Source organism: Pipistrellus hanaki (genome assembly GCF_964339955.1).
Source record: "Pipistrellus hanaki genome assembly, chromosome: 17".
Lineage (NCBI taxonomy): Eukaryota > Metazoa > Chordata > Mammalia > Chiroptera > Vespertilionidae > Pipistrellus > Pipistrellus hanaki.
This window is the reverse complement of record NC_140519.1, coordinates 23,256,415-23,273,995: the sequence shown is the minus strand read 5'-3', so window position 1 is coordinate 23,273,995 and position 17,581 is coordinate 23,256,415. Positions and strand designations below refer to the sequence as shown.

At 39.4% G+C, this 17,581-nt stretch overlaps 1 protein-coding gene across 3 annotated transcripts in view; it reads right to left on the bottom strand.

The window, feature by feature from the left end:
- The window catches only part of TOX (thymocyte selection associated high mobility group box), a 298,686-nt gene that overhangs the window by 145,358 nt on the left and 135,747 nt on the right, over positions 1-17,581 (bottom strand). For 2 of the 3 annotated variants that reach the window (XM_084865102.1, XM_084865104.1), the window contains exon 2: positions 1,249-1,314. In XM_084865102.1, coding sequence (XP_084721228.1) covers positions 1,249-1,314 — 66 coding nt within the window. Of the gene's footprint in view, positions 1-1,248; positions 1,315-2,878; positions 3,101-17,581 lie in introns of those variants that run through there. The other variant, XM_084865103.1, reaches the window with a different exon arrangement.

The following is a 17,581-nucleotide window of genomic DNA, read 5'->3' as shown; positions in this document are numbered from 1 at the left end:
CCTTTATATATATACATTAGATTTAATTCACTGACAACCGCCAAGAAGAACAATAGAAGTTTTCTAATCTCCTCTGCCCCCACCCCTCCCAGTTAACAAATCTATTTGGGTAGTTATGTAGAGGTAGTGGAAACGACAGTTTTCACCATAGTCATTGTTACAGGAAACTCCAAGCTACCATGGTTTTACAGTCTTCTAGGAAAAAAATATGTTCAAGTGCCCCCAATGCTCCTATGAACTCACCCTCACTTTCATCCATTCATTCATTTATTTTATTTATCTTTTTTTTTTTTCATGTATTGGGACATGATCTGGAATCTTTTATAGGGTTTATAAGATCCAAGTCATTTTAAATTTTATTTTATTGTTTAAAGTATTACAAATAGTAGTACGTATGTCTCAGTTCTCTCCTCATCGACATTCCCTGGGACCTCCCCTACCCCCCAGACCCCACTACATGCCCTCCTTCCCTCTTTCCCCTCGTGTCTTGTGTCATTCATTTATATTTGCTTATGTTCTTACACAGTATGTTATACTGGCACTCTAGGGCAGTTATAATTTTTGCTTTAAATGCCCTTACTGGATTGAAGGGCCTGGTCTTAAGTATCTAAAAATAAATAGCCAAGCACTGACTTTTATAAATGTATCCATTTACATTTTCTTTGGACTTTTGTTGTCACTTCTCATGATTAAATACCGTGTCACCATTCCCAGTGAAATGGATACAAACGTGCCCTTGAAAGATTTCAATCATATCATGCATTTTGGCTTGAAAGCTACCCACCCCGTAGATTCTGAAAGCAGCCATCTAGCGCTCATCGGCCACGCGATGTTGGTTATAAACATACCCTTTTCTTGAAAACTGCCCCAACAGTGGATAATTAAAGCTATTTGTGGCATGTGTAGCTTAAAATGATTAACTTGTCTCTAGTCAGAAGCACAAATAACCTGCACCTGTAAAGACTTTATTTCCTAAAGGTAAAACAACTGTTTAGGGAAGATCATGCTGGCAAAACAGCTGCTTGCCATTCTGGAGGGGAAACAAGGTAGTATCTTTCAACAAATGCCAACTCCGGTGTTTTATCAGCTCTATCTCATTAACTGGAAACAAGGCTTAAATGCTTTGTTTATAAATTATGATTATTCCTGATTGCGGCAGTTACTGATAGTGCTACTCATTTGCAATGCAACTCTTTGAATTTGTTTAATTACAATTTGAAACAAGGCAGAGAAGATTAATTAACCCACCTGGCTGGCTGGCACGTAGTCCTGGCTCGGCTCTGTCATGCTCATATACATGTTCTCACCGTCAAACTGCGAATGAAATAATAGTAAACATTCAGCAATCTCGACTGTGCGCGGGGCTTTTTGTTTGTTTGTTTGTTTTTCACCATCAAACTGGAAACTCCAAGCTACTGTGGTAAACAGTAGCCGTAAAAGGAAAAGAAAAAAAAAAAGAAAAAGAAAAAACTACTGTGGTTGGGAATATGGAAAAGCTGTCCTCGTAAGTGAGCCACATCTTTTTCTTTGATGTTTCTGTTGTCATCTTCCTGACCCTGGATGTCAGTGATTTGGAGTAATTAGTGCTCTAGTAATTACAGCAAGCAAGCAAGAAATGAATGGTTTCCTTTCATCTGCAATCTGTTTTAAAACAGAATGGCTCATTTTGCATACCCTGTATACATATTGCAGTTCAGTTGTAATGAAGTATTAAATGAATGGCATGATTTCGGGAGGGGGGGATGGAGTGGAAAGATAATGGAAAATAAACTAAGGCACAGCTCAATGCATTCTGGGTTTAGCTCTCAAAAAAAGAAAAAGTGCAGAGTTTTCATAATAGACTAACACTGGCTTCACTACAATAGCTTTATGATTAAAAATTTTAACTCGATAATAATATTTGAAAAAAAGCATGCGCTGCTACATCCATAGCTAAGAATAATAATAATAACAATAAAAATATGCAGGCTCGATTCTTAAATTTCCCTCTCAGAAGTTTTTCAAAGGCAGAATAAATAAGTATTACGAATGCACAGAAACTCATACACAAGGTTACAAGTTAGGAACAAGATGGGGAGTTGGAAATTCACCAGGAGGGGCAATTGCCGGATGAGGCAACAGCAGTAACAACAACATACTTTCCATTATTTGGGTTTTTGAAAGCAGTAATCACTCTATTCAGACTTAATCCTCAGCTATCTTTAGTCACTTGATAAATGGGCAAGGCATTCTTTTTTTTTTTTTTTTTTTTTTTTTTTTTTTTTTTTTTTTCTCGTTAAAGGAAAAAAATTCCCAAGGAATTAATCAAATGGACTAATACAGCCAGCTTCAAAGCAAAAAATACTTTCACAGGCAGACTAATTTCAGACATGGGAACGTGAAAATCTGAAAAATTACTTTTTAGGTAGAAAAAGTATAATTGATGGAGGTGCAAACACAAAGTAAAATAGACATGTTATATGCCATCAAAATTAAAAAAAAGAATTGTGTTATTTAGATGTTGCATTTCATCACCTATCAGCTAGTAGCCCAAGAGGGTTGCACAAACTCTTTGGGGACACATCAAAGCCTGTGACCTGCAGTCAGCAGCAGTGGGTGCCTGGAGAGTCAAATCAACATCAGCTGTGTGAGTCAAGACCGCCCCAAGGACACTGAAGCACTCACAAAGTTAGGTTCAAAGCACTAAACATTTCTTCACCCATCACCCTGCAAATAGATCTCATGTTATGCCAACAAACTTACCTAACCAGATAGGACACCACTAACGGAATGATGTGGCTGGTAAGGCAAATAAGAAGTAGCACGCTAAGAAAAGACCAGCTGGACATTTTGGGGGCTTTGTCATCTGGCTCAAGAGCCCTGAGTCCCAGGGACTTACCCAAAGCTGCTTTTCCATCAGTCAGGTGATCGATCACCTTCAACCCAAAGACAGTAGTGGCCCCAGTCAATCCGCCAGTTATTCCTGACAACTCAAGTCCTGACAAAGCATCACTTAGCATTTCTCCACCCCCGCCCACTGTTGGTTTGTTTGCAAATGTTTTTAAAGCTAAGATGCCAAAGAACCATTTAAAATATGGAGTTTCTCTGACGATAACAAACTAAATTGAAAAGAAGTAGTGAAGTGAATCAAATACTCCACTGCCTGAGCACATTCTATAAATGTGTTACTTTCTATTTCATCTTCTCTAACTCATTTGCTAAATCTGGAGTTGTTTTCAAGCCAATGAAGGCTTTGGAGTTTTGGTTTTAGTCTATCCAAAATGTATGCTAATTAAGCATATTCAATATACTGCTCTTGATAAGGACTCTTTACTCACAAAGTACCAGTGCTTAAGTAATATTGAGCCAAGGCTGAAACAGCATTTTAGAATAAAATTTAAGTTGCTATAGGCATAACTATTTTATTGAATAGATTCTATATCCCCATCATCTGTCTCTTTACATTCATTAATGCATATTATCTGATTCAATCTTCATAAAAACCATGATTTAGGTATTGTTACCTCATTTTACAATTTCAGATAGAGAGGCAAATAATTTAAACTAGATGCTTAAGGTTACAAGCTCTTAAAAGGCAGGTCTAGGATTTAAGGCCAGGCAGCCTGGCTTTCTACCGTGTTCCCCAAAAATAAGACATCCTCCGAAAATAAGTCCTAGTGCACGGAAAGATAAGACATCCCCTGAAAATAAGACCTAGAGCAACTTTGGGAGAAAAAATTAATATAAGACACTGTCTTATTTTCGGGGAAACATGGTTGAATATGCTCTAAACCTCCAGAACATATAGTCTGAATCATAATGATGAATTAACTATCAATTCTGCAAGTGTCAAAAATTACCAAAGCAGGTCATTAGCAATATCTCAATGATATTGAAATATTGTCCAGAATGTCTATGGAATTGTGAAGCTTACAATAAACATGATTCTCAAAGAATAAAGTGAAAGGTATCATTCTCCCTGACTTCAAGTTATATTACAAAGTGACAATAATAAAAACAGCACGGTATTGGCAGGAAAAATAGGCCAATGAAACAGAATTGAGAGCTCAGAAATAAACTCACATGTATATGAGCAAATATTTTTTGACAAAGGAGCCGAAAACATAAAATGAGAAAAGAAAGTCTCTTTAATAAATGGTGCTGGGGAAATTGAAAAGCCACATGCAAAAAAATGAAACTAGACAGCTATTTGTCACCTATACAAAAATTAACTCAAAATAGATCAAAGACCTAACTATAAACCCTGAAACAATAAATTACATGGAAGAAAACATAGGTAATATATGGACCTTGGTCTTAGAGAGGATTTTATTAATTTAACTTCAAAGGCAAGGAAAGTAAAAGCAAGAATAAGTGAGTGGGGCAATATCTTCTACCCAGCAAAGGAAATCATCAACAAAACAAAAATGCAACGAAACGGATGGGAGAAGATATTTGCAAACAACACCTTCAATAAAGGATTAATATGCAAAAAATATAAGTAATTTAACAATAAGAAAACAAACAATTCATTTAAAAAATGGGCAGAGACACTTCTTCCAAGAAGAGATACATATGACCAACAGATATCTGAAAAGATTCTCAGCTTCACTAGTTATTAGGGAAATGCAAATCAAAACTACAATGAGCCTGGTCAGGTGGCTTAGCCATTTGAATTGTTATCCTGGACACCAAAGTTGTGGATTTGATTCCTAGTCATGGCATATACCTAAATTGCAGGTTTAATTCCCAGTTGGGATGTGTATGGAGATAATCAACCTATATTTCTCTCTTATATCAGTAGTTCTCTCTCTCTCTCTTTTTCTCTCTCTCTCCACGCCCTTTCTCTCTCTCTCAAATGAATAAAAACATAACCTTGGATGAGGATTTTTTAAAAAACAAACTTATAATGAGATACCACCTCACACCTGTTAGAATGGTTATTATCAGCAAGACATGTAATAACAATTGTTGGAGAGATTGTGAAAAAAAAAAATTCTCATTCACTGCTGGTGTGAATGTAAACTGGTATAGCCACTATGAAAACAATATGAAGGTTTCTCAAAAAAATTGAGATAAGAGTTAGCATATGAGCCATCAAGATAAATGTAGTATTATTCATTGCAACATTATTCATGGTGGTCAATACCTGAAAACAATGGAAGTATCCTTTGGTAGGGGACTAGATAAGGAAAATGTGGTAAATATATACAATGAAATACTAATAAGCCATGAAAGTGATAAAATACTGTCATTTGCAACAAGAGAGAGGGATCTTGAGAATATTATTCTAAGCAAAATAAGTCAGATGGAAAGAGATAGGAACCATATGATTTCACTCATTTGTGGGATATGAAACTGAAAGCAACACAAGAACACACAAGCAAAAACTCACAGACACAGACAAAAGTATAATCGTTACCAGAGGAGAAGAGGTGTGGGCAGGAGGTAGTAAAAGATAAAGGGGTTAAATATATGGTAACAGAAAGAGCTTTGACTTTGGGAGATGAACACACATTGCAATACACAGATAACATATTATAGAATCATACACTTACAACCTTACCAATGTGACCCCCATAAATTAAAAAAATTAAGAAACAAATAAACAAATAAATAATAACCCCCCCATGAGCCTTGGTGAGCTACCAATTTAATAATCAGGTTGGTAGAATGTCCCTGGATGCTTTCTAATTAACCCTTAAAAAATCTAGACATGGCAGGGCAATTAATTTTATGTCTACATGACTGGGCCACATGGTGCCCAGCTATTTGATCCAATATTTTTCTTGATGTGTCTGTGAGGGTATTCTGGGGTGAAATTAAGGTTTGAATTGGAACACCCAGTGGGAGCAGACAGCCCTCTCTAATATGGGTGAGCCTCATCCAACCAGTGAAAGGCCTGAATAGAACATCAACACTGATCTTTGAGAGAGAACGAGGAAACACCCCCAGCGTGACTGTTGATCTGGGACATTCACCTTTTCCTGCCTTCAGACTCAAACCAAAACATCAGCTCTTCTTGGGTCTCACGCCTGACAGCTTCTGTACTGGAACTATTGGCTTTCCTGGATCTCCAGCTTCATGGGGCTTCTCAGCCTCCATCACTGCGGGAGAAGATTCCTTAAAATAAATCCCTTTCCTTGTATAGTAGTATATACATATTGTTGGTTCTGTTTCTCTGGTGAACGTTAACTAACAAGGGTGGCTTCCTCTATTCCTTGCCAAGATATTCACGACTGTTCCAGATGCTTATTTCTGGAGGACATACAAAGCAGGAACACATAAGAGGTGACATTTATTTCTTGCTTTTGCTTGCTTTCTAGGGGAGAAGAAACAATGCGATTTTGCCACGAGCATCTGTGGTCTCAGAGTCCACTCCCTGTGCCCTGGTGCATCCCACATGCATTCACACTCTTCATTCGGAATGCCCCCTGCCTTTTACTTGTTGAAATTCTCCTTCCACCCCTTACCTCCCCTTAGTCAGGGCTGAGCTCTGGGCTCCTGCAGGCAGGCCTCTGGTTCCAGACAGGTCTTGTTGTTAGGGGACTAACTCTACTGGCTGTGACAGGACACATCTTTGTGATCTTTAATTGCCTCTGTATCTTTAGGGCAGCACATACAAAGTCCCCCCCAAAATGTCTAGTTAGCAAAAAATAAATAATATTTGCTTGATTAAATACATTGCCTTCCCAGAAAATTCGATGACTTAGAAGAGGAAGAAAATCAAGCTTTCAGAGAATGGTTTGAAGGCTTCTAAATGGACTCAACTCAAAGTTTTACCGTGAGTTAAAACTGGTTACTTATAGGAGTGCACACTTTTAAAAGGGAAAAGAAAATATGTTGAGTAACAGCCAGGACACTGTTACTCACATGCTAGATCCACTTCTTCCTCAAGATTTTTATATAAGTATAAAACATACAGATTGGCCAAGAATCAAGAAATCCAGATCTAAATGAGTGCATGCCTCCTTCTGACACAGAAGCTAAAACATGGATGTGTCAGACAGGCCTATCTGTACCCCTTGTGGTTGGACACACTCTTGGACTAAGGAAGAAAAAGAAACTAAGATCCCAGGGGGCATGCCCTCCCCACATGGACCTTGTCATGTGAATGTCATCATTGTACTTTTCACATCTCCACCCAATCCCACCCTGTCCAGGAGCTGGTTCCAGGGATTTAGACAGGACTCATGCTGATGCAGCATTCTTAGGATGCAAACTCTGGCACGGGGGGGATATCACACTGTCATTTGAAGTAGAGCTAAATAGTGCAATAGAGTCCTAGAATTTTGGTCTTGGAAAGGTCTCTGAAGGCATTATAGCAGAAGCCCTCATGTTATGACAGAAAGAAACAGACTGCCCTGACTGGTTTGGCTCAATGGATAGAGCATCGAACTAAAGACTAAAGGGTCCCAGGTTCGATTCTGGTCAAGGGCATGTGCCTTGGTTGCGGGCACATCCCCAGGAGGGGGAGTGCAGGAGGCAGCTGATTGATGTTTCTCTCTCATCGATGTTTCTAACTCTCTATCCCTCTCCCTTCCTCTCTGTAGAAAATCAATAAAATATATTAAAAAGAAAGAAAGAAAGAAGCAGACTGTTATTGGCCATGTGACATATCTGTGAATAAAATAAAGATCTGGATTTCCAGTAGAAGAGCTGTTCACTATGAGATACTGCTTCATACTCCATCACTCACAAACAGGGGGAATCAGGCTCTACATTTGGGTGTGGCTTGTTTGCAAACCCCATGGTCTGGAAGGCACAGCATTTGCATTATTACATCAATGGCCCCACTTTATTTTACCTGGACCACATATTAGATGAACCTTAATAACAATTGTTGCAATAACATTGTTTTACTAAAAATTACTAACGACATTTCCTTACTCTTTATGGTTATCACAGCTATTTATTCTTAGAGCCGACTGAATTTATGCATTTTAACTTTTCAACGTGTATCTAAGCATACTAGGACTTTTAATTTCCATGTTTTCCCAATTTAAAACCTGAAGCAAAGTTTGAAAAAAAATAAATAAGCTGACTTATTTGAATCTAAATGTAAATGGCATCCGCTCAGGATCAGCCTTTCTGACCAAGCGCTTTCATACTCTTTATTGTGTTTTTATTTCAAAGCACCAGGGGATGCAATCACATAAAAAGTCATTTATAATCTTCTGCTACATTTTTTTGAAATTGTTTTTAGAGGATATTAACCAAACCCATAATCCCAGAGAGCTTTTCAAGCTAGGTAGTTATTATTTCTTCTATTTAAAAACCGAGAGCAGACATCCAGCACTGTCTGAACACAGTGAATGATGAGCAAAAATGGGCAACATTAGGCTACCGAAACCACTAAAACAAGAAAAATCAAAGATAGAATGTGAAGTGTAAATCAATCATTAGCACTGGCACAGGAAATGGGATCTTTTTAAGGAAACCGTTAGAAGAAAACCAGAAAAGTGCTACTGGGGAGAGTAGGGCGTGTGGGAGCTCATGGAATTCTTGAAACAGTACCACATTGTAGGGCCTCTAAACAGGGAAACCTTACATTTCTGGATGTTTCCTGAAGGAATATTTGATACTTTGATTTTTTTTTTTTAAAGAGCTAAAAATGGAAATGCTTCTAATAGGGAGTTAATTTGACATTTCTTAGAAGATGCATTATCATAAATCATTATAAGAGAGGGTAATCGTCTGAAAATAAACTATCCATTTTAGTACTGCTTGGCTCCATAAAAGACTACAAGTCATCGAATTTTTCTTCTTCTTTTTCTTTTTTTTTGTAATGGAAAAAATAACTTCAGTTTGGGCCATGAAGTCAAAGACTTAGGTTATTCTGTGTAGAGCAGGGCGTTGTGAGCACGATGGGAAGGAAGATAATGTACACTGAGCACAGTTTTCAGGCAGCTGACACCCACAGTAACCAATCCTACCATAGCCAGTGGTAACGTAGCCAATAAAAGCAGAGCAAGGTGCACCCTGCTCCACCATGCAGCCTGCCATTCCAAACGAGAAAGGTCAGGAGACACTAGAGAGAGAATAGGGGTTTATCTTCCCGCCTCAAAGCTGCACTTGTTCACTCAATGGTCTAAGGCAGTGGTAGGCAAACTTATTAGTCACCAGAGCCAAATATCAACAGTACAATGATTGAAATTTCTTTTGAGAGCCACATTTTTAAACTTAAACTTCTTCTAACGCCACTTCTTCAAAATAGACTCACCCAGGCTGTGGTATTTTGTGGAAGAGCCATACTCGAGGGGCCAAAGATCCTCATGTGGCTCGCAAGCCACAGTTTGCCGAACATGGGTCTAAGACAGTCTGCCTCCGAGCCAAGCCGGGAAGAATGAAACCAGTGCGCACGGAGCACAGTGGGCCTGGATCGGGCTGGCAGGGCAAGGCAGCAGACTAGCTGTGAGCAGCCTATCGGTACCCAAGGACAGGACAGTAGCATTACTCTATCAGGGCTTTGCATGGATGTGCATCATAACCTGGGACCACGCAGAGCTAAACTAGGAAAGAGAAACTCCTCTCCATTGAGCTCCTGTCACTTGAACTTGAGTGGTCAACACTCTGCAGAAGCTCTGAATGCACAGAGAGGACATGTCCTCTGGGCACAGTGTGGCAGAGTGGAAGCGTGGCCACTGGAAGGGGAGAAATACTATACCACCCACAACTAGAATAGCATGACCGCCACTCAGAATCTGGACTCTGTACGGAATGGAATTCATATTCTAATTCTTGCCCTATTTTTTGCATGGATTTGGGGGAAATTGCATATCATATTTCCTTTGTTAATTTTGAGAATTGAAATGTTCTACGCATATATCTTGAATCTGGACTCCTAAATGCTGTCCTATGCTCAAACTCAGTGGCATGACTCAAAGAGTCATTGACAGCATTATCCCTTTGTTGCTAAGGGTATGGATGAAATGCAGTATTTGTTTGTTTGCTTTGTAAACAAACACACTAAACTTATTAACTCAGAATGAACACTATCCTTTCAAGTAGTCACCTGGTAGGTTCCACATTAGGAAAACACCGCTAGTATGATTCAAAAAACAGTTTTAACCTTTGCAGGCACTTTCTAATTGCATTAAGGATACTATGGCACTAAGCTTTCCTAACAGTCTTGTAAAAATAAATAGAAAAACTAGACTGCTACTGCTCCCATTTCACAGGTGCCAAAACTGAGACACAAAGAGGTTAAGTAAGCTGTCTGAGTCAGATCCAATCACAGTTCGTGTCAGCCTGTCTGACCCTCAGGCCTTGGCCACTGGCCTTTGCTTCTAGGAATGACTTTCATCATTCCTACGGCCATGCAGCTCCAGACACACTCCAAGGAAATATGGCCCAACGGCAAGCGCTGGCCCAAGCATTGCCTGAGGGCTCTTTAGAGAAGTCTAGTTGCAAAGCTGTGGCAGTGTGAAAACGTGTGCCTTCTTTGCCCAGCCAGGATAACTCAGTGGTTGAGTGTTGGCCTATGAACCAAGGGGTCACGGTTCTATTGCTGGTTGGAGTTATGGGCTCGATCCCCAGGGTGGGGAGTGCAGGAGGCAGCCAATCAATGATGCTTCCTCATCATTGATGTTTCTATCTCTCTTTCCCTTCCTCTCTGAAATCAGTAAAAATATATTTATTAAAGTGCACACACACACACACACACACACACACACACACACACACACACCTTTTGTTTGCTCTCCTGGCCTCCCTGCTCTCTTCCTTGCTCCCTCACTCCTGTTTTTCTGTGCTTGTGCCCCCAGTGCTAACATGCCAGCTTTCACGACAGGCTCTGTTTTCTGGGGAACTTGCACCAAGACAGTGCGACAGCAAGCTTCACTGCAAAGCTACACTAATCTCACCCCCTCCTGGTTCTGCTTTTATTATATTATTTTTAAGAATCATTCATTCTATTATGCAAGGATAGAAACAAACACATAAAACAATAATAAATAGCACTAGGATTTTCTCATACCATGAAAACAAGTTTCAAGAAAATAAAAGCTAGTTTCTCGAAACCTTCACGAACCCCCAAGATTCCAACAGAAAGCAACTCATTTTCATTATGCATTATTTAAGGAAGAAAAGAATGTAGGGGTAAAAGCTATCATCCCAAATGGACTCTAGTAAATACAATAGAAGTTTAAACAAATCAAAACGCACATAAAACACACCTTTGGTTTTTACTGAGAGGCCTCCACAGGTGTCTGGTGTTGGAAAATCAGGAGCTATGGTTTCTGATTCCACATGGGAGCCTTGTTTTGGAAATGAATTTTCCACTAATTTGCAAGTTTCTACAAATTGTAAAGCTGTAAAACTACACTATATAGCTGAAGTCCACCGTTGTTTCCAATTATTGGTTCAGAACATTCCTCTGAGATGCCATGATTTAGACAAATTTTTCTGAGTCCACTTAGCAAAGGAAGAATTTGCAAAGTACATTCAAACTCACTGGCCAGCCTCACCTAAGCTCACTACTGGCACATTATATCAGTTCTCACCTCACTTACCACGGTGCTAAATCCTGCATAGAAGTGGAATGGAAAGTATGAAAGTCATTACTTCTCTTGGTGGGGGTTGGAGGGTAGCTCTTTCATTGCTAGCTTTCCCTCTTAAGCCCAGAGAACATTTCTTAGCACCTGACATGTAGAGGAAAAGATGAGGATGTTTCTCTACACATGTTTGGTCTGGAAAAGCATGTTCTGTTCTGGGAACCTCAAAACCAAAAATATGGCCGAGACCGGTTTGGCTCAATGGATAGAGCGTCGGCTTGGGGACTGAAAGGTCCCGGGTTCGATTCCGGTCAAGGGCATGTACCTTGGTTGCGGGCACATCCCCAGTAGGGGGTGTGCAAGAGGCAGCTGGTCGATGATTCTCTCTCATCGATGTTTCTAACTCTCTATCCCTCTCTCCCTTTCTCTCTGTAAAAAATCAATAAAAAAGTATTTAAAAACAAAAAAACAAAAAAAAACAAAACAAAAAATATGGGAGAGGCTAGCAGAAGTTCAAAGCATTGAAAATGCTATTCGACTTGAATGGCAGATGTCTAAAGAAGAGGAGTTAGACTGGTTAGACAATAACTGAGTGGGATAAAAATACTTTAAAAGATTTGAGGACACACAATTCTTAAGTAATTTTGAGATTAAAATGGTAGTACCTACCTACAAAAAGGAAGGTACAGAGATATTAAGATGGAGACTCTCACTTCCCTATTATGCTTACTCAGAAGATGAGATTGCAACTATATATAATAATAATGTTACAGGAATAGCCTTTTGATAGTAACAGGACAGTGCAGGTGTTGAAATGTATTTTGGTCAAGTCCAGGATGAACCTGGCCACTTAGAAATACAAGTGGTTCTGTCTAGATCCACTCCATTTCCTTTGTGAGATCAGACTTGACATTTTTTTTTTTCAGGTCCCAGACAGTTTGTTTTCTAAACGAAAACCTAAGGACATTTTAAATAAGTGGATTAAATAGCAGGAAGAAATCCAGGCTTTCAGCATGGGTCTGTCCATGTGGAAGGAAGCAGAGTTCAGCTGGCACATGTCTTTCACTTTAAGAGCCTTGAAATGTCATTCCATTTATTTGTTAATCACAAAGTATAATTGTTGGCTTTTCTTTAACACCTTCAAATACTATACAGTAGCATCTATTTGGCTCCTTTTTTAGTCTCCTTTTTAAACTGTGATTTCAGGCGTCTTCCCCTGCTGACTTATCCCACATTTTTTATGATGGGATAAGTCAGCAGGGGTGGTATCATTCTTCCATGCTTTGGCTTGAGGCTTTCTGCATAAGATGTCCCCTCCCCAAGGCACAGGAGTTCCACATGCTGATAAACTTCAACTCTACAGCTTCTTTTTATTGTCTCCTTGTTTATAGTAGTTCTAACTCTCCCTCATTCTCCCTCTTCCGTTTGATTTTTGGGGGGGTACAGGGTGGGGTGGGGGGAGAATTCTCCCAAAAACCTCATCAGCCCTTCTGACAATGTCCTTCACAGCATGTGTTGCCAGAAACATGTTGGAGCTGAAACTGTAAGTCTTGTTGCTGAAAACAGTGTGCCTGCTTCTACAATAAGCCTTATTTAGACTGCATGTGAGGTTTCTTCTCACTTTCTAAAATGACACCATATGATGCTCTTTTGCTAAAAAATTAAGTAAATAGTACTCTCACGGGTGAACCATCTAGCATGGTCTTGCTGTTATATAAAAATCAATGGTAGGTGACACATTTCCAAATTAAATGATTCATTTACTCATTCATTCATTCATTCAACAAATGCTCACATCGCACCTACTGTGCACCAGGCCCCATTCTCAGTGATAGCAACAAACATTTCTTGAATGTGTATTAGGTACACACATGCATTGACTCAATTTAACCTACAGCAACCTTTGAGGTAGTATTTGTTTCCTTTTACCAATAAGAAGACGGAGGCTTAAAGAATTAAAATTAAGTCACTTGGAAGGGGCAGCACCAAGCCTCCATTCCAGGTCTGTCTGATGGCAGAAAAGCACCTACTAAGATATCTGCTAAGAAAACAAATCCTTGCAAAAGAAGGGGATCAATCAACATGCAAGACTTAGATATCCCAAAGTGACTGTAGAATTAATGAATATCATAACATACTCAGTGACTACCAGGACATCTGACTTCATTCCATTATTTTGGTGACAATCCCCCTCCCGCTAAGGACAAAGGGAATTACTGTAAGCACATACACTATGCTAGCCCACTCTAACTGGACCAGAGCAGTCCTCAGCAGATGCAGAAGGTGTGTTGGAGAGACCAGGTTGTCCAGTGATTCAGAGGAGGGTTTGGGATCCATCTCTGCCTCTCAGCTGTGGGACTTGGGAAGATTTGGCCTCTGTGAACCTCAATGGCCCTATTACAGGACTGTCATGAGGGCCAGACCTACATGAGAAGCACCTAGAATAATGCACATGTCCGGCAGATACTAAGAGCAAGTCCCTTACCTTCTCTTTACTGTGTGGTGACCTAGACTAAGCCAATCTTTGTCCAATAAACAGTCTTCTTCTCCTCCACTGCTTAAAATCCTTCCCTGCTCCTTATGGTTCCACAGTAAATTCCAACGTCCTTAGAACTCAAGGCCCTTCCTGATGTAAACAACTGTACCACTCGCTCATGGCTGGGACCCACGCTGACTGGCCAGGGCTAGTGCCATACCAGATGTTCAATATTCTTAACATCACTCCTGTCTGTAACTCTTGTCACTCTACATTTCATCAATGCTTAGTGATTTTCACATTGTCCCCCCCCCCCCAAGAAAAAAAATTCCTGCCTTTATTCTTTCCCATCATCTCCTCTAACTGTACACCCTTCACCTCCTACTGTTTTTTCCCTCTCTATCTCCTAGTAATAAATAATCGTAGACTGTGTCAACCAACCTGGAGCACTTCTGAGAGTGAAAGGAGCTACTGCTACAGGTCAGGGTTAGACAACAGACATGAAGCTTGGACTCGCCCAGCCAAGGAGAAGCTTCCTTCCAGGAGGTAAACCTCGCCTGACATCACCACTGATGTGGTCTCTGTGCCTGTGAAAGTTCTGCATGGCGTCTGGAGCTTAGTGCAGCCTGCAGCTCATTGCAGTGCCGCTGGGCACTGCTTCTCTCCACAGTAGACTGGGAGCTCTTTGAGGGCAGGGACTTGCTTACTGATTTGTCTATTCCCTGCACTGAGCATCTGCCTAGCACCGTGGTCATCAAATTGAGGCTCTCCAGCCACACGCGGCCCTTTGGCCCCTTGAGTGTGGCTCTTCCACAAAATACCACGGCCTGGGCGAGTCTATTTTGAAGAAGTGGCATTAGAAAAAGCTTAAGTTTTGTTTTGTTTTTTTTGTTTTTTTTTAATTGGCTCTCAAAAGAAATTTCAATCCTTGTACTGCTGATATTTGGCTCTGTTGACTAATGAGTTTGCCGACCACTGGCCTAGCACTTATTACTAACTGAGCAACATTAAATGATGAAATAGATCCAGTGCAGTATCAGGAGAACTGAAGGCATTTCAGACACCTCACCATTTAATTATTTTGCAGGTGCATTTATTCCATGTGCTTTCATTTCCAGGTCAGTATCTGTCAGTGAAAATAACTGATCCTCCAGGGGCATTGGACAGAAGCCTCCAGAAACCAGTCCAAGCTGTAGGTTTCCATTTCTTCCTGTTCTACAGGGACCAAGTTTTCTCCAGTCACTCTACTTTGGACAGTTTGAAAAGAAACTCATTTTATGAGAGCCTAGGTAAGAGCTGAAAGCTTCATGGTACCGAGGAGGCCAGGCCAGTCCCCGAAAACAGAGTGTGCCCATGATGTCAACCTGCTGGTGACCTTTTTGCTATCTGAATCATCTCCAAATCTAGCCCAGCAGGCTAATGAAAAGCCCACTGGGTTGGCAGACAGAGTATAATTCATTCTTCCCTTTTTCACATGGTTTGTGACTAATTCAGAGCCTTCCTTGTAGGGATGGCAGAGTAAGGCAGAATTTAGGAGAGATTCTAACATGGAGTGGGCTTGAAATAAGAAGACCCAAATAAGAGTCTTGATTCTGACACTTCCTAGCAGACTGGTTTTAGAAATAAAAGTAAGAATTATACTCTCTGCCCTGGCCAGTGGTGTTAAGTGGTTAGAGCGTCGGCTCACATACCTCATTGGAGGTTGGAGGTTCGATCCCTGCCCTGGTCAGGGCGCATATGGGAGGCAACCAATTGATGTGTCTCTCTCATGTTGATGTTTCTCTTTCTCTCTCTCTCTCTCTCTCTCTTCCCCTTCTTTCTCCCTCCCTTCTAATCTCTCTAAAAATCAATGGGAAAAGGTATCCTTGGGTGAGGATTTAAAAAAAAAAATTAAACTTTCTAAATACAGTTATTTCAGATTCAAATGAGACATGCAAAAGAATTTGTAAATGATAAAGCATTAAACACATAAACCCTGAGCTACATTCTGGAAACCGTGGTACTTCCCCCTCATGGCAAGTTTATTTGAATGTTTCCATTATTAATTGGAAAGAACAATAGGCAGAAAGTGGTGGAAAGAATCAGTCTCAAAGTGTCCTAAATTAGCCTGAGAAAAAGTCTTTAATATGGAAAACGATACACAGACCTTATTTTTTTTTTATCGCTATATATGTAAATGCAGAGTCCTACTTTAAAAATTAGTTAAGTGAAAAGCAATGGAGTGCATAGAAAAAATAGTAGTGTAATGACTGAGTAAATAAAAAATTTGTAGAGCATCATGCATGTATGTATATGCATGTAAATATGTACACACCTGTCCTTTAACCATATACATATTTATTTACTATCTGTGTATACAAAATATTTTTCTCCTGATATATTTTTAATTTGGCTAACATTTAAATTCTTTTATATCACATAGGGGAGCAGCTATGATGGTACAATCTTAAAACCTGCCACACAAAAGTGCAGGAGAAGTTATCTGAAAATGCAAAATACTATTGAACTCTTCTCTTAAATCATAGATAAAATATTACCCAGCCATGTACACTATAGCATGTCACATTCACTACAATTGCTTCAGGCAAATTTATTATCATAAAATGAAGATTTCAGACAATTTCGGCATAAAAAATGCCATGTTATACTTAAATATATAGCAGTATAATATAGGATGGTATAGGTCTCCCATGGCATTTTACTTGCCATACCTTTAAGCTTTACGCATTAAGTTATCCATAAGATAACTATTACTCATTATATTTTATGGCACTACATAACAATTATTATTCTAGTTCAACAACTGCATAACCTTAGCTAACCATAGAGACTTCAACTGTTTCAGTAATCAGTTAATGTTCCTTGTACTGCTCACATCAAAGAAACGATGTCATCTCTATCACGCTGTACCCTATCCTTTCACCTTCTGTAAGAAACATTACATTATTAATATCTTTTGCACATTTCATATTTGCTATGAAAAAATTCTGTCATAATATATTCTAGAACCATTAAGTAAATTTAATATTAATTTAAATTAAGTGGTTTCAAAAGTTTTTTGGTTGAAATACCTTCTGAACAGTTCTGAGCAGAATGTACATATTTTAAATATATCCAATGAGTCTTATCTCCAAGAAATCCTTCAACGTTACTTAAGGCATTAAAGTTGAAACAAAGAATTTAAACACGTATGGAAGTTAGAAAGGGACATAAACTAAACATGAGAGCAAGATTAAATGATCTCAGATGGATTTTTTTATTTTATTTTAAAAGCAGCAAAACATTGCCTTTTCCTCAGGGCTAACAGACTTTCCTCAAAGAGTTATATTATAGTGCCTATTCCCCATTCTACATAATTTAGGCAACAGAGCTCTTTAGACAGATGACAAAATAATAGCTGACCTCTAATATTTAAAATCCATATTTTACAATGGCCCCAGTACTTCCATTTTCAGGCAGCGCAACTGCCTTTGTAATAACCCATTTGTATTTGTGGTTCCAAAAGTTAATGTGTTTTCTCAAACCCTGCATATTGTAACCTTTATGGAAATTGTAAACTGTATTTTTTGAAACAGTACATTTCTCACCGTTGGGTTGTTGAAAAGGAAGGGGTTGTGGATATGCATTTGGG